The sequence below is a fragment of the Cydia fagiglandana genome, chromosome 16 (assembly GCF_963556715.1).
Source record: "Cydia fagiglandana chromosome 16, ilCydFagi1.1, whole genome shotgun sequence".
NCBI classification, from domain to species: Eukaryota; Metazoa; Arthropoda; class Insecta; order Lepidoptera; family Tortricidae; genus Cydia; species Cydia fagiglandana.
Window position 1 is genome coordinate 1,052,425 of NC_085947.1, and position 22,813 is coordinate 1,075,237.

General features: G+C 37.7%; 1 protein-coding gene across 1 annotated transcript; it reads left to right on the top strand.

Annotated features, from left to right (window-relative positions):
* The first annotated feature begins 8,119 nt into the window (after positions 1 to 8,119).
* On the top strand, positions 8,120 to 18,026 carry LOC134672185 (nose resistant to fluoxetine protein 6-like). The gene is made up of 13 exons (XM_063530085.1): positions 8,120 to 8,186; positions 8,641 to 8,780; positions 8,953 to 9,146; positions 9,578 to 9,723; positions 10,252 to 10,366; positions 12,745 to 12,832; positions 13,461 to 13,627; positions 13,759 to 13,944; positions 14,355 to 14,528; positions 15,875 to 16,028; positions 16,320 to 16,506; positions 17,043 to 17,185; positions 17,794 to 18,026. Exons 1-13 carry the CDS (start codon positions 8,120 to 8,122, stop codon positions 17,953 to 17,955), a joined length of 1,923 nt encoding a protein of 640 aa, XP_063386155.1. The 3' UTR covers positions 17,956 to 18,026.
* The last annotated feature ends 4,787 nt before the right edge of the window (positions 18,027 to 22,813 follow it).

Consider the following 22,813-nt stretch of genomic DNA (forward strand, 5'->3'; position numbering starts at 1 on the left):
ATTACAACATTACTATGACAGGACCCCTCTATACTATCTATTCTTTTTGGTTTTATGTAAGCAACGTAAGCAGTAAATACTTACTTACCTGCCTACTTATCAGATATTAAATCCATTATTCAAGGCGTAGGGGATAACGGTGCATAATAAAATTCCTTTTCGTATTTTCCTAAATAATGGAAATACAAGGCATACATAAAATGTGGTGTTTTGTAAACAGGTTGCTATAATGACGCGATATTTTCTAGATACTTGTTTTTATTTCTTTAAATAGAAATAAATAATACAGTTGACATTTTTGATGTAAAAAATGTTTAATGATGTATTTCTGTTGCCGCTATAACAACTAATACTAAAAACAAAATAAATTAAATATGTAAGTGGGGCTCCCATACAACAAACGTGATTTTTTTGCCGTTTTTTGCGTAGTGGTATGGAACCCTTCGTGCGCGTGTCCGACTCGCACTTGGCCGGTTTTTTGAACACGTCATAGAGGGTACGTTTATTATATATGTGTAGATATAGCATATCACATACGTAGTGAAGTAGAGTAAAAAATATTTCAGATCACATGGAATTGTAGGTACAGAGAACAACATGTGATTTGAGTCTTTCTTATTTAATACCCGAGGTGTGTCATACTATAATACATATTTTACAATTATAGTTCGTAGGTTTCTAATAGAGCCCGACGGCTATTGTCTATTGTTAAGTAAAATACTTTGTGGTTAATAAGATAACGTGTAGGTAGCCTCCTAAGTCCCAGAAGCTTAAAAAGTTTTGTTTTTGAAATTGGAACCGTGTCTTATTTAATAAAAGTTGAAATTAAGTTTTGGAATAATGCCTTTATAAAGGCCTTCGGGACTCAGGAGGTCAGTTTGATCGTTTACCTGACATTGTTAATTTACAAAATATACAAACTCCAAACACTATACCTTACGACCCATCGATCTATCACAATCCGTGTGGTCTTCCTAAAACCCTAAAGCAAAAACGTCACAACCCCCTGACTTTGTTCATTCTATTGTAGCTACCAATTTCCTTGCAATAAACACTATAATCCCGTGCTCCAAAAGGTCCCCAAGGATAATATTAATGACTGTAACTAAAAGATAATGTTCAGTAATTAATTACGGAGATTGTTGGTCAATCACGATAAACGTTAAAATCTGAACGTGTGCGTTTTGTTTTTTTTTTGCGTCGTGTGTGGTCATGCGCATAAGTTTTAAAGATCGTACACACTGACTGTCATTTTTAACCGACTTCAGGCGTGTCTCACTCCGCGATTTCGTCGCTTTGCTACAGGTAGCTAAAAGTACATCCGTTCGGCCCCAATTTTGGGGTTTGCCATAAGCCCCGCGTGGCGCTGTCGCCACCTAGCGACCATTTCTGTGCTGATCGTAACAGACGCGTTTTGTTAGAGAGTGAGTCTTCTGTATTTAGTACTATTATTTATTCTGTGCTGACTTCAAAATTTTAAAAGTAGCAGGTTCATGTTTGTATTGTATTATAGGTATGTTTGCAGGGTAATGTTTGTTACCTCAGAACTCTGTCATTTCGTAACAACTTATGAAAATGATTGGCCCCAGTTTTGTCACAATTTAGTTCGGGTGATGGGACCCATGAGGAATCGAGGGAACTCTTCAAATATTATAGGCTTACATGTACGGTATAGTGATTTTTGCGTTTACATCAACAAATCAACCACTTAGCACTGTGCGTTCGACCAAAGATGTGCGACGATGCATTGGGAGGTAGGAAAGGAAGGGGGGGGGGGTTTAAAGAACCAATACAATGACACAATCTCTGCACGCTGAGCGAGGAAAATAAATGAAGTGATATAAGCGCTAAAACTTATCATTCGAACGACTCGAAAACACGTGATGTGTCGTCCAAAGGTGAAAACATGGTGAAACACCACCTTTACTCTTTGTCCCCTCATGTTGGGCAACATCATTAATTTACAACACGAAATGTGGCGCAGATAACACCGTGGACATTCGGATTAGCTTTTATAAAACCTTAAAGCTTAACAGCGGTTTAACTTGATAACACAGTAACGTTCACAAACTCTTATTTCACTCTATTTGTTGCTGAAAAATGTGTCGAATTCCCTCGAAATTGGGTTTGAATTGAGGAAACGCTAAAATGATTATACGTTTTTAATGAGTTCTGTTTTAGTTTACGGGCCTTGTGGTGCAATGCAATGGATTAGCTTATCTGTCTCTGGCTTAACCTGCTATGTTTTACTTTTGTCAATGAACTTTGTGTGCCTGGTACATGACATGTAATTTTAATACTAGCATTTAAAAAGAAGACTGTTGTACATTTTCTTCTTCGTGTTGCTCCCGGCTTTTCGCCACTGCTCCTGGGAGCCTGGGGTCCGCTTAACGCCCATGAATTGGCGTAGACACTAATTTTTGAGAAAACGACTGCCATCTAACCTTCCTTGACTTACTATGACATATTGGGCTTAGTTCGGTTCGAAAAGCGACTGGTAAATGCCAAATGACATAACATACTGTACATAAAAGTTCCGAAAAAGTAATTGGGACGAGGCCGGGCTTGGACCCGCGACTCCCGAGTTGAAAGTCGCACACTCTTACCGCTAGACTACCTACCAGCGCTTTTTTGTGCAGTTTTTCGAACTAACATCCACATAATTATAATTTATAAGTTTTGAATTTGCTGAGATCTTTTAACAAGTCCTTAAATTCAATTTTCTAAGCACTAAAATTTACAACTTAGGGGTCATCCATTATTACATCAAACAAAATTTCGAATTTTTAGACCATCCTCCCCCTTGTCACACTTTTTATAGGAAAAATATAGGTCGTTAATACGTATTGTCACACTTGGCATGACCCCCCCCCCTGTTGCTATGGTGTAATATATGGATGAACCCTTACCTAAGTTTCCGCAATTTCTCGATTACTTTACTTCACACTTCTATTGCCCATTTCTAAGTTCAATGTTACAGTGAAAAGTCATAAATAGTGTTGTTTAAGTCAAGAATCGAGTCTTTTGAGTCCTCTGCTAAGACTCGACGCATTTTCATTCACTTTTATAGTCAAGGTCTAAATGCGTCTTTTACCCCGGTTAACCTTACGTCCAAATTCGAGATCTTATCAACTTATTAGAGACTTGAGTCTTTTGAAGAGACTCGAGTCCTTTCAGAGAACTCTCAATGTTTTAACAAAATAAATGCAGTGTCTCATGTAACATTTTTTGGTTATTAGGTACACAAATTATACAATAACGCCTATTTTATTTTCTTTTATTTAGATACAACCCATAAAATTGTCGTTGGATTTATTCTATGGATCTAGTCCTTTTGAGTTGAGCTTAACTCAGTAAAGGATTCGGGGCTTAAGGCACTGGTCCCACCGCGAGCTAGTAAGCTATGAGCTATCGGCTATAAACACGAACAAAAGATAAGCACTCCCGTGTAAATAAATGAGACACGGCGATATTTATAGCTCACCGCTGGGCGAGTAACTATAAATATCGCCGTGTCTCTTTTATTTACACGGGAGTGCTTATCTTTTGTTCGTGTTTATAGCCGATAGCTCATAGCTTACTAGCTCGCGGTGGGACCAGTGCCTAATAAACTCGGAAGTTGTTTAACCGCCGAGTCTTGTAAAAACGAGTCTAAGTTCAAATGTAGACTCAAAAGATTCGAGTCCCCAACACTAGTCATAAACTGGAAGTTCATAATGTTGCACGTTTTCATTAGCGGCTGTACAACGATTAGCCGGTTCGATGTGTGGCTGTTTGTTTCCGTTGTTTGTATGGCTAATAGTGGGTAATAGTGCCATGTTGCAGTAAAACTTCCACTTTGGCTTTTGCTCGAAATGCTAGAATGCACTAAACAAAATATTTTAAATCAATTATGTTATGGCATTACTATAAGCCGCTGCTGTATCATGGTAGCATTATTAAATATATGCATGGTAGCATTTTTATCACCTGTCATGCCATGTGTAATTTTCGCACTTACATATTTGTTAGAACGTGACAGGCATGGTAACAAATGATAAAGAGCCAACCATCTTAACCATGCCGATGGGGTAACACAAACACTGGGACAACAATATTACTTACTCTAAATAAACTATATTTTTTTTATCCAACATGACAATATATAAATTAGGTATACACTATACAGGGTGGTTTTCCGATGAAATTGGCTAAAATTTCACCCCATTAAATATTTGCAGTTTATCGAAAATCACCCTGTACCATAGTGTAGTAACTGCAGTGTAGTATAACATAATCTAGAGATTTATTTATCTAGTAGGTTTATTTTAATTTTAGTTTAGTTTTTAAATCTTTAAAAAGCTGAATTTTTAACTGACTGCCTAGCAAACTGATAAAAGTTTAATATAAATAGCCAACCAAATAAATACCTTGATTCGAACTTGCCCCGCCGCGGCCTTAAGAGGAATAGCAAACAGTCGAAGCCAAGAAGATTAGACATAAACCGGTGCTTCTGTGTGCCCTTAACCCGCCACAAGCATCCATTGTTGCAGGTGAAAGTCTGCCGAGAAAAGTTTAATTGAAATTAGTAGTACTATAGTGCAAAGTACCGTAAGCTTCCTCAACATTGCCTACAACGCTAAACATTGCCTGGCTTGGAGTAACAGTTACTCTGTACAGATAGGCTGAAGCATCTAATTCTGAATAGTACTTAATGGTTTTTGGTGGCATGAGATACTTAGAAACCACGCATACAGTGTGTGTCTGACCATGGGGCTTTAAATCCAGGGCTCGATTCTACTCGCTAAACTGAGCTACTTTTGCTATGGCACCAACCCCGAAATCCCAAATTTTTTTTTACTTTTTCATACCCTCCTAAGGCCCAGCCATACAAATAAATAATCCAAAATTTGCCATTGCAATTTAAACCTATACTGTAAGAAATTAAGTTGATTTTGCTTTGTATAAAAATTGAACGACGCGAGACAAATGCAACTCTGTTCCAATTGGATATGATTTAAATTTCATCGAACTGAATAAGTACTATAGGTAGGACCTTGGGCCTTACGAGGATAAAGTTTGGCTGATCAGATGTCGACGTTTTCTATGGAAAAGCCAAAATTTTTTCCCTGATTTTAGGGTTGGTCCCATAGTAAAAGTAGCTCAGGTTAGCGAGTAAATTCAAGCCCTGGATTTAAAGCCCCATGGTCAGACACACCAATTGACACCATGTATAACAAATAGATAGGTACATACATAATATACACAAACATTATTATTATAATTACCTACGTAGTACTTTACCTACCAAAGTTATATGTGACTACGAGTATGTGTATGTCGTACATTTTTGCAGAAACAACACGCTATCTTCTAAGGAATTGTTCTCTGTTATGTTTTTAAGTGAAATGAGGAACCTTAATTTCGCTAATTGGACTGTACATATTTATGTACTTATATCTGTTTGTCCATGTGATAGATTTACGTGACTTAATTTCTCTAAGAAAAATATGGTGTTCAAATTTTTATTATTTATACAAATACTACGCAATTGTCATTTTCACAAGAAAATACACATATTTTAAATAAACTCTAATTGCGTTCCCGGAACCTCATTTAGAAACAGGAATTAAATACCAAATACAATTCAATTCGTGCATCTCGCTTTTACCCTTTTTGTATTAAATATTGATAAAATGACTTCGATATGTCATGAATAATTGCCTTCATATCGGAAATACTTAAAATAACAATTTATATGTAAATATTATTATTTTACACGTTCTTCTAATTAAGTATTAGTATTCTATTAGTTTGGAAAGTGATTATTGGAAGGTAAATTCTTCGAGGCCATTTTGTACGCAGCGTGATAAAGTGTTGTGGGAGATGTGATAAGTGAAAGGTTTTTTTTATTAGTTTTCCACTTAATTTAACTCCCACAGTAACAAAGGTAAGTAGGTACTTTAAAAAAAGGTGAATGTTAATATTTAGTGTTGACAAAAATGAGGATACCTCTAGGAATGTCGATATCTCTAGGTAATGCATTACCTAGAGAATGCATTAGATATATTAATGGGCTCATCCATAAATTATATCACAAGATTTTTTGATTTTTTGCCTTTCCCCTCTCACACCTGGTCATATTGTCCCAAACCTTCTCCCCCCAAGTGTGACGTGGGACATCACATATTTGGCAATTTTTTTTTCAACGAAATCACCATTTAATTTTTTTTTAAGTAATAACAGCAATATTTTATGACACAAAACCGATTAGGAACAAAAATTTCACGAATAATAACGATTTATCATTGCAAAAACCAATTATTTTACTGCACCTACAGCAAATACAAAAATGACAAGACAGACAAACAACAGACAAATGACAGAACAATGCTCGGTTACAGTTACAGGTGAAGTAAAAGTGACGTCATCGTCACGTGAGTGACGAAGTTTGTGACTCCCTCCCCCTTAACTGACTTCCGCTTCTGCCTGGCTATTGTGTGGAATGATGATGATTAATATAAACTATCCTATGTCTTCCGGCCTTAAGGCTTAAACCAGGGTTCCCGCGACGCGTTCCAATCCGGCCCGCCGACACCCAAAGCGTCCGGCGCGTCCGGGTTCAGCCCTAACAGCAACCAGATACACCCCCCCCCCCCCCATGGTTCCTGAGGCGCAATATGGTCCTCAAAACTTGGAGACCCCTGGCCTAAACTATCTCCATACCAACCCGAGTTGTTTTGCTAATCCTTTGGTAAAGTAGAAATATAATAATTATAAATAGCAATAACGCTGAATTAAATACAAAATAATGCTTTCTTCAAAATTACGTGATTTAAAAATCATTCATAAGAGGTCATTTGCATAAATAAGTATATGTTATTTTATTAGACTGGTGTATAATTATAATTATAAGGATTTTCTCATGTTTTGCAAAAAATAAATAAAAGGCAAATTAAATGAAAACACGAACCGAATTATATCTGAGCACCACCGTCATTTCAATGAAATGATTTGCATTCGAAACATGTTTGCCGATTTAATTTTAAAATGTGCATTTACACAGATCATTTACATAAACATCGATATTTTATGACATCGGTAGCAATGTTCATGTATCGTCAGAATATTTTTACCATGTTGTAAGTAAAATATGTACACGAGTATCTTCAGTGCAACTCTTGTAGTTGATGTGTAAATAAATATAGTAAGACCCGCTGCAGTGTTGCAAGGGTTCTTATTTTTATTTCTTAGAATTTTCTTGAATTTGTTAACTACTTACTCCGTTGGCTTAGCGACCCAAAATGAGACGACCTCCGACATAATAGCTCCTCTACACGATGGGCCAGCGCCGGCCACTCCGAGGGACGCATTTATGCGTGTGAAGCAAGTGATATTGCTATCTCATTCTACCGCATGGCTGCGTCCCTTGGAGTGGCCAGCGCTGGAACATCGTGTAGAGGAGCCATAAGACAGCGCCAGTTTTCTCGGTCCTGTGCAACCTCTCGCCAATTGTTGACTCGAAGTTCGCGCAGATCTTTCTGCTGGGCGACCTATCAGTATCACAATATTAAAATTCAAATTTAATTTTGGAATTTGGAGCAAATGTGACACTTCATGGTTTTAGATTATAGTATCGATAGGCCAATGACTCTCTGGGTCACAGAAAAAACATCCTCCAGACTGAGCATAGTCGCGCTACCCCCTCTGCCACGCATACGGTAGTTTTACTCCATTTTCGAGTCGAAAGTGTATTTGTGTGACGTCCATGTCTTTGAACGGACCAATCGCGGCACGAGACCTCACTCACCTCGTCCCCCGCACCCCAGTATTTTTGGCAGCATCGGTTTCATGAAATAATTGCTTCAAACTCCGTCTAGAGGATTCCTAGTCTATGCGATAGCCCAATGACTCTTTGCTTATACCATTATTTTTACCCTTTTTACCCATACTTTTATTATATGCTAACTCAGAGTTGAACCCTAATGTCCATGTTGTGCAAACTCTGAAAACAGCTCAGCCCCGCCGAGCTCTGATAATGAATTTTTCCCAACGCATCATTTTGCGACTTACTGTCGCCGACAACCAGCTCAACGGTTGTCTTTTTTTTCGTTATTTATTTAGTTTATTTTAGGGCATAATGAAGAAGTTAGCAATTTTCCTATTTTTAGTTCATCAGTGTTCGGGTATCATTTATTCCCTAAATTGTAAGTAATTATTTCTAGTTTTCTCAGATTGGAGAATTTTAAATTTAAAACATTTTTCTTTTTTTGGAGATCATTGGGGGAGGCCTTTGGCCAGAAGTGGACGCCTTTCGGCTGAGATGATGATAATGATGATTTCTAGTTTTCATCCCTAAGTATATACAGGGTGCTTTTGTTATCACTGATCTAAATCTGGGGGGTCAATATGTATAATACTGTAACAACTTTTACTATGGGGCCAACCCCGAAAACGAGAAAAAAAATCTGCCGTCTTATACATATCGGTGATTCAGAGTCTATGTTTTCTATAAGTAGAACAGCTGATTTTTTCATTTTAAGCAACTTAATAGGCAAATATGGCTTCCTATGGTTGAGGTTTTTCTTTACGCGGTGGTATTATGTGACATTTATAAATTTTTGCCTAAATTGAAAAATAAAAATCTCTATTTGATTCCAGTAACAGAATTCTACAAGCTGCCGGATCTGTACCAAATGGACGATTACGACCCGTGTGTGGCCGAGCCAGGTGGCCTGTACTGCATGGTGGACGCCGACCTGTACCCCGGGGATAACCCCGAACTCATGAGGACCATCAGGGTACGTTACACAAACATGATCCTGGGATCATAGAAGGAAAGTTGATGATGAGATGCAACTTAATTCGGATTGATGCAAAAAAATTAAGGGCAGTAATTTTTCTACCGTTTAATTTATCTAAAACTGTATTTTTCTTTTTTAAGCGAACGCTAACAAAAAAATATTTTAACCAAACTATTATTTACAGGAGTATTCCGAATATAAGAGAAAGCATTTCAATCACACACAAGTACATAGGGCTCTATGCGTTACTACAACTTGTAAGGACTTCATAAACAGAAACTTGGAAACAGAAGAGGACCTAAAGTTGATCCTTGAGGAATGCGTTAATGCTTCCATGTGGCGTGAATACAAGCTGAACGCTAGGTAATGTAACCTTTTGTTTGTGTCTTCTGATACTTAATTATTAGGCTGAATAAGGGTCTTGTCAGTTGTTGAGATTAACATCTATCCTAAAATCACACACATTTTCTTATAAAACGCCTTTGCAAATTCTATATCGCTGATGTTTCAAGACGACGACTTATAGTCAGATTCTATTATATGGCACCTAACTAATAACGGCGAGAAATATACTTGCTTGCATGAATCCTTGAATAATTAAAACGTAAAGTCCGTCCGTCTAAGCTAACTCTGCACCGGCTATGGCAGAACAAAGTATGAAAGTGTCATTATAGTTTCATAGAAATAAGAGATAGATACCATACTTAGTTCTGTCAAAGCTGGTCCAGAGTTTGCCTGGTTCTAATCCTTAAAAAATTAACCCTAAAAAAATCCATAAAAAAGTTTAATTACAGACTTTCAAATATATCATCGTGCAAGAAACATGGAGCAAAAAGATATTTTAGCATTGGAGATTATGTCATGGCGGCAGTTTATATAGCTTTAATAATACTCAATGCACTGGGGACTTTGCACGACGAGCTCAAAGGGAATACTCCAGGTGGGACAATACACAACATCTAATACTATAAGAGAGTATTATTTTAACCCAATAGGAATACCTAAAAGTGAACAAAATAAAATCACCCAAAATAAAAAATTTGGACTTCGAATGAAAAAAGGGCAGTCTTTACCTACATTTTAAATGTTTACAATAAATTGTACTTGTTACTCTTCGCACTCTTCGGTTTCATTCCGTTTCTAAAAACCACGAGTGTTTGTAAAACTGTTACATTTTCATTCGAAAACTTCTTAACTTTTTGTATGAAGAACGAAACTAGAGATTTATTCCAAAATTGTCGTACGTTCCGCAAATTGCACATCCAGCACATCTGCGGTCTATTTCATTACGCTGACAATTGACACCTGACAATGACAAATTCGTTTCGATAACTTCCGAATAAGTAACGACGACGGTACGCTAGGTAATAATACTTGATGAACCTGCAACGTTTGGCAAATTGTCACAGATGACAATTGTCAGTGTAGTGAAACAGGGGTCTGCACTTTTAAAACACATTGCTTTCAGGGAACTCCTACTTGCTGGCGTTCTCGTTACGAAGGAACTGGCGTAGACTGACAACACCGAGCAGCGCAGGCTCCGACCACAGATTGCGGAGGCTTAAAGCCATCGATGCTATGAGGTACACCATACCGCAAAATAAATAATAGTAGGTACTACGCGGACCCCAGGCTCCCATGATCCATGGCTAAAAGCCGAGACAACGCTAGGAAAAGGATGATTTCTAGGTATTTCCTATGAAAAGGTTTAACTTGTTACAAGAATCTCAAAGTCAATTATGGATTAACGCAATGAAGAGATTTTGACAGTTTTTAGTGATCGTAGAACTTTACTTCAAGTTCAGTTTAAGTATTTGTTTTCATAATACAACAACTTTTATACAGGTTTCACCAGGTAAACCAGGTTGGATGTCTGGATAGGTCAATGTATTAATGTAGTTTTTCTTATCTCTAAAATGAACCTCAAGGTACAGTAAACTGTAAAAATATGGGTACACAAATCACCTATGTCATGTCATGACATGATGACATGTCATATTATGTCAGCGAATTAGGATTGTTCATTTTTTTTAGACCCCCATTTTTATTTTATTTTCTGAAAATATAGGTTAATTTAAGATACCAATTTGAATGATTTAGTAATTCGTGGCTCGGTTGAATATTTATAATTTATTCAAAAATATGAGATACGACTTCTCGTAAATTACATGTCGTCGGCTGATTAGGATAATGCACAAGCAACAACAAGCATTAAAAAAATAGTTGTCATTGTCAATTGATTGTAATGTCACCTGTCGACAATGTCAGTGTCACGTGTTTCTATAAATAACAATCGTCTGGAATGGAAAACTCGTTTATTTTGAATCATTAATTTCAAAATACCTACGCTATAAATTTGAGAAAGCTGATTCCAGAAATCTGCCTAAGTTATATAATATAACTTAGTTTTATTGGAGTATGTATCCATATAGCATCCAACTCCAACCATAACTTGGCTGAAATCAAGGGAGCAAAAATACAAATGTAAGTCACCTACATCATATATATTTTAACTGATTCGATTTGTAAGAAGATTGGATTCATAAAATCGTTACAAGCGTCCATTGCTAAAGGTAGCTTAGCACCCAGTGGGTGCTTTCTACCGGCTTGTCACCATTGTTTGGATATTGTACTACATACTTATACTACTATATTAGGAACATGCCAATTTTGCTAATTATATCCTATTATTTCAGGTCATCGTGATTCCTATTTAGATACAGCTGTGAGATATGTAACTGCACTTGGGCCCAGAACAAAGTTGAGCATTTTGTATTGAAACGAACGTCATATTAATTATTAATCGTCGTAATACTTTACGACCGTAAATAATGCCTGGGAACAGAGTAAATAAGAAACCATACACTTCTCTTCTGGATGGTCAACAAGAAACCATCATTGTCAGATGCTCGTGCAGAACATGATAAACATACATTTAATGTAAAGTTACTATTTTTTTTGGAAACATATATAACATATTTCCCAAATTAATAAAAAAGTAGGTAAACAAAAACATGTTTTATTATTCACAACTCTTTATTAAGTCTTGTCCACCATGATATCAGCAGCTTGAACTGCAACATGTACCTGGAAATTAGAAATTATATCTTTTTAAAGCAGTTTCAGGCTGAAATTTGAGTATGGCTATGTATTCTTGTATATTCCTTCTTTCTAGTAGGCACCATCTCTGTTTAACGGTTTGCCTTTAGATACTCTGGCTACATTACCACAGAAAATAAATAGATACCACGACCCTACCAATAAAGTGAGCTTTTAAATACTTAATTGTAGTAAATTAATATTAATTTTATACTTACATCAACGTGATTCTCACAGCAATACTGTGTGTAACACGTGAAGTAGGTAGGTATTCCAAGTTTAATTCACGGCACCATCTTTCACGTCGTAGGTCTTCGTGGATTCGAACTATTATTTTTGTCAATCATTCCCACACATAGGAACAAGGTTTTTGATATATTATTAAGCAATGAAATCTACTGTTTAGGTATTAATTATAAATCAAATTGTAACAAACAACCGCAGCGGTTTAACTGAAAAATTTTGTTATGACAATCGATGACAATGATAACTTTGACAATACGTGAGTGACGGATTTATTTACTATGGTTCGATAACTTTTATTATGCAATGACTTTACATTCAGCCCAGGAGAAGGTCAAACTAAGGTCATAAGGATATTTGTTGAAATATCTTCAATCCTCAATTATTATATCGCAGCAAATGTCGGAAACTGTTTAAAAACCTTATATCTCGAAATGGTTTTCGAAATAGAACATTTGAAAAAAAATGAACAATCCTAATTAAGAGCTATAGGACATATTGTTGAATAAGTTGGCTACACCCATATTTTTACAGTTGACTGTAGCAGAACCAAAGTGAGAACTGCGTGTGACAAGACTATCTAAACAGGCTTTTATTTAATATTACTATCGTTGGACAGGTCCTTGACGATATTCGGCGTGTTTTCAACCCATACTGCGCTAGCAATCGGCTTCTCTTACCTTAAGAACCCTCTTTACTTCGAAACGGTGAGATATTTTAATGTTTTCTATACACTCTTAAGGATGACACACGCTAGACCGGGCCGGGGCTGGGCCGGAGCTTCACGGAAAGCATCACGTGATCACCGATCAGCCGTCGAAGAAGAAGAAATGACATGTCGGATGCCTCGGCCCGGGCACGGCCAGGTCTTGCGAGAGTCTTCCTTTAAACATGATACAACAATTACATATTTACATTAAATTCGTGTGTCCGAATTATCCAACGTTCACGAAAAACCAGCACATTCCAAGAGTCCATCTAACTTTGCACCGAATTTGAGTTACAAAGTGTAAGTGCTACGATAAGTAAATGTCATTTATCACTGCAAAGCCTACGCAGAGATGATGCAGAGTTAGCTTGGTCCCCATTAACCCTTGGACCGTCAAACTGACGCGCACAGCTACTTGAACCTTGTTCAAGGACAATTCAAGATTGTTCATGATGACAAGTTGAACCTTGAATTGGAATTCAACCTTGTTCAATGTCGTGCTGCGCACGATAGGCGTGGCGTTGAAAGGGTTTATCCGATTTTAAAAAATACCGTGTGCCTTAGTCATAGATTTCAAGGAAAAATATCAACCGAGTTAAGCACCTAATCGGGCTGTATGCTTGCAGGCGTACGACGACATGAAAAAGAACATCCTCATCCAAGGTCCCGTGGTGACGTACACGTTCTTCATGATGTCCGGCTTCCTGGCGGCCTTCAACGTGGAGCTGCAGGCCGAGAAGCGGAAGATCACGCTGTGGGACTGGCCTAGGGGCTTGCTGTTGCGGTACCTAAGGTACGCACAGAACTTGCTGTTTCTTTCAATTTTACTTTTAATAATATTCTAGAAAATTGTGACCAAAATTTGTGCCTTAACGAAAAGGTTTTTTCTAGAAAATTCTTTGACCGTTTTTTGTTTGCCGGCAGATTAACTCCGTGCCTAGCTTTGGTGATGTTCACGATCATGACCCTGAACCGTCACTTCGGCGACGGACCGCAGTGGGACATCGTGGTCACGGGCGAGGCGGAGGCCTGCACCCAGTACTGGTGGGCGCATCTGCTGTACATCAACAATTATATCTATGATGACTCGCACTGTTTACCGCAGAGCTGGTGAGTGTCTAAAACAGTGGCCCACCACTCATTACAGCCATACCAGCTATTGGAATAGGCGTTCAATTGTTAACGTAATCTCTTGTAACAAATTCCAGATTCAAACTGGTAATTGATTCTATAATGGCTTTCAGGACTGGTACGTATGGGGTAGAACAGCATTTAGAGAGTAAGAGAAAGAATTAACTGCTACTGGGCCTTTCTCAACTTCATCTGCTCCCAATATCTTTAAAAACTGCAAATTCTAGAACTTAACGGTTGTTAACATAATTTGGACTCTCGTCCCAACCCACCACGTGAATTTGAATTGTTTTATAGTAAGTTCTACCTACTGTTTACCAAGAAATATTTTACCATCCGTTTTTTGACGCTGTACAACGCCTGGAAACTATATGTTTTTTATGGTACAGGTACCTAGCAGCGGATACGCAACTCTTCGCCCTGGGGTTACTAGTTTGCGTGGTATGCCGCCGCCCACGCACGCAGGTGTTGGTGATCGGTGCATTGGCCGTCGCTTCACTAGTGATACCCGCTGTGCATACGTACTTCCAGGACTTTGATGCGGTGGCTTATCAGTCTCCCGAGTGAGTTGTAGGAACAGCAACACTCTTAACTGTCCATCGGTGGACCTTATTTTGTAATAAGGTTTACCTATGGACAGTTAACAGTGTGGGTGATGGCAGTGTAGCCCTTTTGTTTTACAATGGTATATGTATTACTTGTACTCTATATTACATCTACATATATATCTTTTAACTATGTCAAATACTTGTGAAGACAATCGAATGTGTGAAGGCTGGAGAACAATCGTTAATGAGACAACCTTAGGGTAGGCTAATGATCCTCAACATTTCAGGGACTGACCAAGGTTGCACCAACTACAATTGAAAGACTGATCAACGTCACTCAACAGTGAATTAAATACAGTGAAACCTGGTTAAGTGGGACCTGGATAAGTGAGAAACCTCTATAGCTGGGACTCATGGTGCGGTCCCGACACTTTAGCACTGAATTACCTCTGTTACTGAGAAAAAACGAACCTCTATAACTGGGATTCGTTGTTGTGATTTTATAGTCACATTTACCTCTATAATTGAGACCGAGAGTGTATTTTACCTCTTTTACTGAGACTATATTTATAAGATTACATTTTCCTATTTGTTTTTTTGAATTGTATAGGGAATTGACTTCTGTATCTGAGATAACGTCAATCTATGACCTCTCTAACTTGGACTTCATTAAACAATTTCCGTATTCTTACTAACTCTTAGTCTATCCACAAATTCCGCATTTGCCTAATTGTGTCTAAACAACTTCAAGTTTGATTTAGTTAATTTATGTAAGTAGTTAAAACTATCGAAACGAAAGCTGAAATTTTGATACCTAACACGAAAAAATATTTTTTTATTTATTAAATTTCTAATACGCAATGAAGTCCGTATAAAATTTAATTTAATTTTGAAATATCTATCCCTTGGAGAATCATTCAAAATAAATTCAAAGAAATATTTAATCTGACTTTAAAAATATTTAAGGACAAGGATTATTTTACCTTATTTTTAAAGATAATTAGTAAATACCTTATTAACCACCTCTATAACTGAGACTATATCCACTATTCTCACCTCTATTAATGGGACCCTCTGTAAATGAGACAGAAATTTATTTGTACCTGGCTAACTGGGAGCCTGGGTAAGTGGTAAACCTCTTTAAGTGAGACAAATTTGCTCGTCCCTTGAGATCCCACTTATCCAGGTTTCACTGTATTAAACTTCCCATACAATAAACTTTGGCGGACACTTTTAACGGTGACAGATGGTTTAGTGCATTATCTAAGAAATAAGAGTCGTGCCCTGACAAACTTTTTCTGTGTCTTGAGAGTTGATTTAGATTTTACAAAATCTAGACTAATGTTTGCCCCTTTCTCCAGAATGTTCCGTACTATATACAAGAACTACGACACGTTCCGCACCATGTACATCGGTGCTCACACCAACCTGTCCACCTACGTCGTCGGCCTAGCTGGAGGCCTTCTGGCCTTCCACGGGCTCAGGAACGAGAAGACCTTCTCTGAGAAGTTCAAGGTATCTGTTGTATTATGTACATCGGTGCATACACCAATCTATTCACCTACCTATTCATTTACGAAATATCATTTGATAATACCAGTCGCTTTTCGGTGAAAGAAAACATCGCGAGGATACCGGACTAATCCCAATAAGGTATAGTTTAAGGTTGGAAGGTCAGATGGCAGTCGCTTTCGTAAAAACAAGTGGTTACGCCAATTCTCGGGATTAGTTTCCAAGCGGACCCCAGGCTCCCATGCGTAGCAAAATGCCGGGAAAACGCGAGGATGATAGATATGATAATTTCAGAGACACCGCTGGGTTGTCTGGCTGTGCGTCCCGCTCGGCTTGGTCTGCATATTATCCAGCACCTTCCTCTACACGGATGGGTACGAGCCGTCGATGACGACCAAGATCCTCTTCGCCGTTCTGAGGAAGCCCGTCATGCAGCTGTTTACCATTGTGATTCTGATGGGGTGCATCTTTAAGGCAGAAGGTATGTTGTAATTACCAATGCATATATCTACTACTACTAGGCACAGGGGTTCTCTTACGGTACTAGAGGATACGGTATAGACACCCACACTTACCCACTTGGGTACCAACGCTAGTGAATTTAATTTGTACCTAATATCTCTTTAAAATTTTACAGGTTACCTTGGGTTAGGTCAGGAATTAAACAGAGTGGAATAAATCTGGAGAACAAATTTTCCACGTGTTATATAAATATTAACGTACTACTCAATATCTTGGTTTACAGTGTAAAATGTCATACTTAAGGAAACTTCTTCAATGATTGTGTGATTCAACCTTACCTGCTGGTGAAAAACAATCAATCATAAACTGCCAATTTTTTCAAAATATCCACTCCATCTTTTAAATCTAACACAATGTATTAAATTTAAATCTAACACAATTATTGTTATAGAAATAAATAAATGAAATGATAATGAAACAGAACCTTTTCACCCATATATAGTTACTGTATGTTATGCAACGTCTACTATTTTCTCACCCTAACGTGTATTTCAGATATAGTTCGAGGTATTCTAGAATGGCGAAGCTTCACCTGGATAGCACGAGTCTCGTACAGCGCGTTCCTGATACACACGATCATTCAACGTGGTTTGATCGGTACACAGAGGGTCCCGACATTCGCATCTGACATTTTTCTGGTACGTACTGTCAGTTGGGTTCCAGAATTCCGGGGCTTCGCCAAGACTTGACTCTTATACAACGCGTTCCTGATACACAGGATCATTCAACGCGGTTTGATCGGTACACAGAGAGTCCCGACCTTCGCATCTGACATTTTTCTGGTACGTACTGTCTGTTGGGTTCTAGAATTCCGTGGCTTCGCCAAGACTTGACTCTTTCCGGCTGGGTCTGATTGTGATGATATGATATATTGTGGTAGCTCATGCTTAAATAAAAGTGAGTTTCGTATTCTCCAAATTTTTATATTAACATATTTTTTTAAACATATTGATGAAAATTCGCTTTTCCAATTTTTTCCAATAAGAAGGAGTTTCAGAGATCATAATTACTTTCGTAGAATGCGTTGATTAAGAGTAAAAGTCGAATTTGTCCAGGATGTAACATATTTTCTAAGATGGAGTCTATTCTCCGATGTGCCCAAGCGTCAAATAGCCATAAATGAAAACGGGTCCTCTTCCATACCTAATTTCAAGTCTGTTCATGCGATTTTGGTCTCTATCTTTATCCTAGTCCGCTTGTATTATCTACAATTAGCTTGTGTTTAAGCACCACTATTATTTCACAGGTAATGATCCTAGCAGGAACAGCTTTCCTGTCCCTCGCCGGAGCAGCAATCCTGTGGGTGACAGTAGAAGCTCCCCTAGCTACTGTAGTCAAGAACATACTCGTTCCAGCCAAGAGAGAACCAGTACGTCCGGAGACAACGGAAGAGACTACTAAGGTGTAATAGTTGGACAAATCTGTACTGGTTTATGAACTTGATGAATTTGATGATTTGAATAGTTTCAGTGCAATAAATCTTAGGATGCAAATAGTTTTATGAATAATTTCTTAAGCACCGAACCCCAAATTGAGACCTTACCTACTTCAAAACAACTCGACTATCGTTCTAATAGCACTGTGGCACGAAAGGAGAGTCCAGCTCAAATGGTCCAGACGGCAGACGGTGATAAAATCTTACATCTTTTTTTGTAAAAATTGTTTCTTCTTCGAATAATGAAAACCTATTCAAAGCTGATGAAAATCATTTAATAGACATAAAAAGCTGCAATTTGGTATGAGGGTTATCGATTTTTGAAACTACTTAATATATTAGGGTTGATAGAAGTTATTAATTTACTATGGACAGCTGGGTCAAACAGATCACTGTGTTACGTTCTTTCCTGTAGACATACACAAGAGTTAAGGGCTATAAAGGTTAATTTTCTTATTTAACCCTTATCCACGTAAAATGGTCCTCCTTTTATTTACAGAACTATGATAAAATCATTACTTACATGCCCACAAGCTGTTAACTATTGCCCACAGGAGAGAAAACTAGCGTGTTCGCGCGAACTGTACATTTTTCTCTTCTGTGAAAGAACGTAACACAGTGATCTGTTTGACCCAGCTATGGACAGGTTGAAAATTTTGCTGCATGAAACCTCAATACTTTTTGTAGCGACACTGACTGAAATAGCAAAACACGTTCGTATGTTTCCGTGAAAATACGATGGAAAATAATTAAGCACTACATCCGTAGAGATATATAGCGTCGTATTCGACAGAAGTAGTTGTTAGGATCATAAAATCCATAAATAATGCAGGTGCCAATAAGTATTGGCAGCTATAGGCCGTATAGATAAATTAGTGATAAAATATCATTCCCGCAAGCCAGAAATTACGCAGCGTTATAAAATGAGTGTCTAAGGCGTGAAACTTATGCGCCATCAAACTGAATAGAAATACGGCCGACAACGGCCGGCGCCAGGAAAAGTGGTGTTATCGAATTCGCTGGAGAATATGAATTATAGATGATTTACGCTTCTTCCTCTCACAAGATGGGATTGCGCATTGTGTTGTAAAACTGATTGCCATCTTTAAGTTTATATTTTGATTTTCGTTGTGCAATTAGAGCGTATTAATATAATAAAAAAAACTCAGCAAAAATAAACATCACGGTGGTTAATAAATAAGTGCATTCATTCCCCAGTGCAACTTTTACTATGGGACCAACCCCAAAATCGCGAAAAAAATGTACCCTCCCATAGAAAATGGATCAGCAAAAATGTATGAAACAGCCAAATTTTTTTTCGCTATTTCGCGGTTGATCCCATTGTAAAATTTGCTCAGTGTAATCCCATCCCAAAACCTCCCTGACAACGGTAATGCAGTTACTTTTTATTGTATCTTGTTGAGTGCTCTTTTCGAAAAGTTCTCGGTTTACTACCAAAACGCATCTCCTTCCAAAGAATGAGTTTTTCTTTAGGTATCTTTATTTAAATAAAAACCATAAAACTTCCTTCTGCTACGTGTGGTGTGGATAGGGTTCACTTTACTGGCCTAGGCCGGCATTGCCGGTAAAGTTGCAGAGAAAACGCTTTATTGTATCAAAAGACTGACTATTTAAGTAATTAAACTGAAGAAAAGGTTTTTTCAAAGAATTTCATTCGACTACCCTCTATATATATAGTTCGTTTTTTTTTAGCATTAGAAATTAGGTAAACAATCTTGATGTGTCTTTTAATTGCAAAACACATTTAAAAAATAAATTACGACAAATATGTAACAATTATGAATCTAATACGATCATTTATATTCTTCTGCTTTCATAAGTAATCGTTTTTGATTTTTAAAAAGCGTTTTTCAATTAAAAGACATGTCAAGATCGCTTACCTTCTTGCAAGTTCTTTCTAATACTAAAAAAAAACGAACTATATAGGTAGTCTATGATGTAATAAGCTGTTTATAATAGCACGACATCGTGACCAGAACTTTCTCAGCTACAATAAAAAGTAACGATCCAAAAAAATACTTCCTAGCCTAGCTACTCTCATAAAATAATCTCTCAATAAAATATAATATTACAAACTTATGTTTGTAGTTAACAACATAAGCATTACATATAAAATGTTGTCTTTGAAATAGTGCACTCAAAACTGCCATTTTGTACCTACTTCAGGGGGCCGATTTTTGAATTCCGATCGCTCGATTTCGGCACTCGTAAATCGGTGGAAAACGGAGAAATGCAAATTTTTTAAATACGAGCGATAGAACTTCGGAATCTAGTGGTATTGACCACTCGTTTTCAATTCTATTAGTAGAATTTAAATGCCTAGTAGTGGAGATATAATTGAACGAAATACACGAAATCGAGCGGTACGGTACCAGTACGGTAATGATATGATGGTCGTTTTTGCCTACGCGACAGCGTGATAAAACGGAGTCCATCACTTTCTATCCCGCGGAGTTTTTTAAAGTGACAGTTATTTTATCACGTCGATAAATGTGGATAAAGCGATCCATCCTGTCAAAATGGCCGCATTATTAAACACTACGCGTTTTCATTAAAATTTATCTATTATTGAAATTGTTTACAGCATACACGTACATTTACGTTATTGCAAAAATGCGGTATAATCGTAGCATTAAAGTCCTGTTTCTTGTTCCCACGGGTCATTAAATTTCTTTGTCATTACTAGCCGACATCCTAGCATGACATTTTGTCACATCTGCGATTACAGGTGGCGTAGCCAAAATGACAATTATTGATAGAAAACGTTAATCGAAACCTAAATAATGTATGGAAATAGAATAATGAATGAATGAATCCAACGAAACACCTTCAATTGATTTTACAGCAATTTTGGCCTGCCATCACCGATGAACAAGTGCCAGATGTCTGGCTCTAGAAATAGGGACAGTACCTATAGTAAATTAATTAACAGTGATTTTTCTATCTGTTTTGCCTTTTCTTTAGGTACCACCCAAAATAATACGAAAGATTAAATATTTTAGTAGAAATTATTGAATCTGTTCCATTTCTTCTAAAAGCATGCTAGGGATACAAACTAATAGCACCTCCACAATTATTATGTTGTCAGCGACACATAACTTTTTGTCCACTATTTAATAGAGTTGTGCTAGTCCGGAATGTCTCTGGCATTACCATTGAGAGAGGAAAATGCACTTAATGTACTAGAAAGCCTATATTATTTGTACTTGTCAAGGTATTACTTGTGTGTATCTCTATAATCGGCCACACTGTTAAGTGTAGGTACCCCTAGTGTAAATTTCATTCGATAGCGTGGCGTGACGCGTTTGCGTTGTGTCATTTTGTATGGGATTTTGAGTTTCCAAAACGTTCACACTATCACACGCGTCACGCTATCGAATGAATGACACACGTCATGCTATCGAATGAATGACTATTCTTTTTTTTCGGAAGCCACCGGTTGCAACACTCAATCTACTAAATACATATGCACTTGAAAACTAGAGGAAGGTGCAACTTTTTTCAACTATCTCAAATTATTTTGTACATATTTACAACACAAAGGTGTAAAGATACGCGTAATTAAACGTAGGTACTTTAAATTAGTATAATTAATTATCATTGAATAAAATTACGATTTAATTAGACTTATTTGTATTAAATAACTCGCAAAATCCCATCCGTAAAATTATTCAATGTTAGTATGTCTCACAACAGTTTAAATTCGAGTATCATTATCAATTAGATAATGCAATTTAGCATCTTAGCAACATGAAGTTTCTGAATCCTGGGACTTCTGGGAGTCATACTACAAGGACCAGGAGACAAACTACGGTCTAACAATTACGCATACGGCACTGTTCTAGAGACCCGGACTGGGAAAGGGACCTATCTACTAAAACAATAGACTCCTTTGGGCAGTCGTGTAAAAACGAACATAACGGTATACACATTTTTTATTATTTATCGTATGATCCTTCTTTTTCGTACTTAAATATTTGTTATTGAGTGGCAGCCACGATTTCAGACGATAACAGCGCGACCATCTTCAGGTCTACACAATAGCTATATACCTCATCGGTATCGAACGCGTTGTCTAAATAACTTTTTAGGGTTCCGTACCCAAAGGGTAAAACGGGACCCTATTACTAAGACTTCGCTGTCCGTCCGTCCGTCCGTCCGTCCGTCTGTCACCAGGCTGTATCTCACGAACCGTGATAGCTAGACAGTTGAAATTTTCACAGATGATGTATTTCTGTTGCCGCTATAACAACAAATACTAAAAACAGAATAAAATAAAGATTTAAATGGGGCTCCCATACAACAAACGTGATTTTTGACCAAAGTTAAGCAACGTCGGGAGGGGTCAGTACTTGGATGGGTGACCGTTTTCTTTTTGCTTTTTTTTGTTTTTTTTTTTGCATTATGGTACGGAACCCTTCGTGCGCGAGTCCGACTCGCACTTGCCCGGTTTTTTATCCGAATGCCTATCTAAGGAGGGTAATGCTTCCATTTTACGACATCGATTCTGACTGTACGCACTTGGCAGTAGATTTGTCGTGACTCGTGACCACAAAAGCCTAATAAAATGTACAGTCACGGACAATATCGCTTTATATTTTGATTGGAGGAAGAAAGTCACGTGAACAGCTAAGCCAGGCGTGGCTCACTCCGCGATTTCGTCGCTTTGCTACAGCCGTACAGGTAGCTAAAAGTACATCCGTTCGACCCCAATTTTGGGGAAAGCCATAAGCCGCGCGTGGCGCTGTCGCCACCTAGCGGCCATATCTGTGCTGATCGTAACAGACGCGTTGTGTTAGAGAGTGAGTCT

Coding starts and splice junctions, on each gene's coding strand:
- LOC134672185 (XM_063530085.1), top strand. CDS start 8,120: ATGAAGAAGTTAGCAATTTTCCTATTTTTAGTTCATCAGTGTTCGGGT. Junction 10,367..12,744: donor AAAGCCATCGATGCTATGAG/GTACACCATACC, acceptor ATCGTTGGACAG/GTCCTTGACGATATTCGGCG. Junction 16,507..17,042: donor GTGCATCTTTAAGGCAGAAG/GTATGTTGTAAT, acceptor CGTGTATTTCAG/ATATAGTTCGAGGTATTCTA.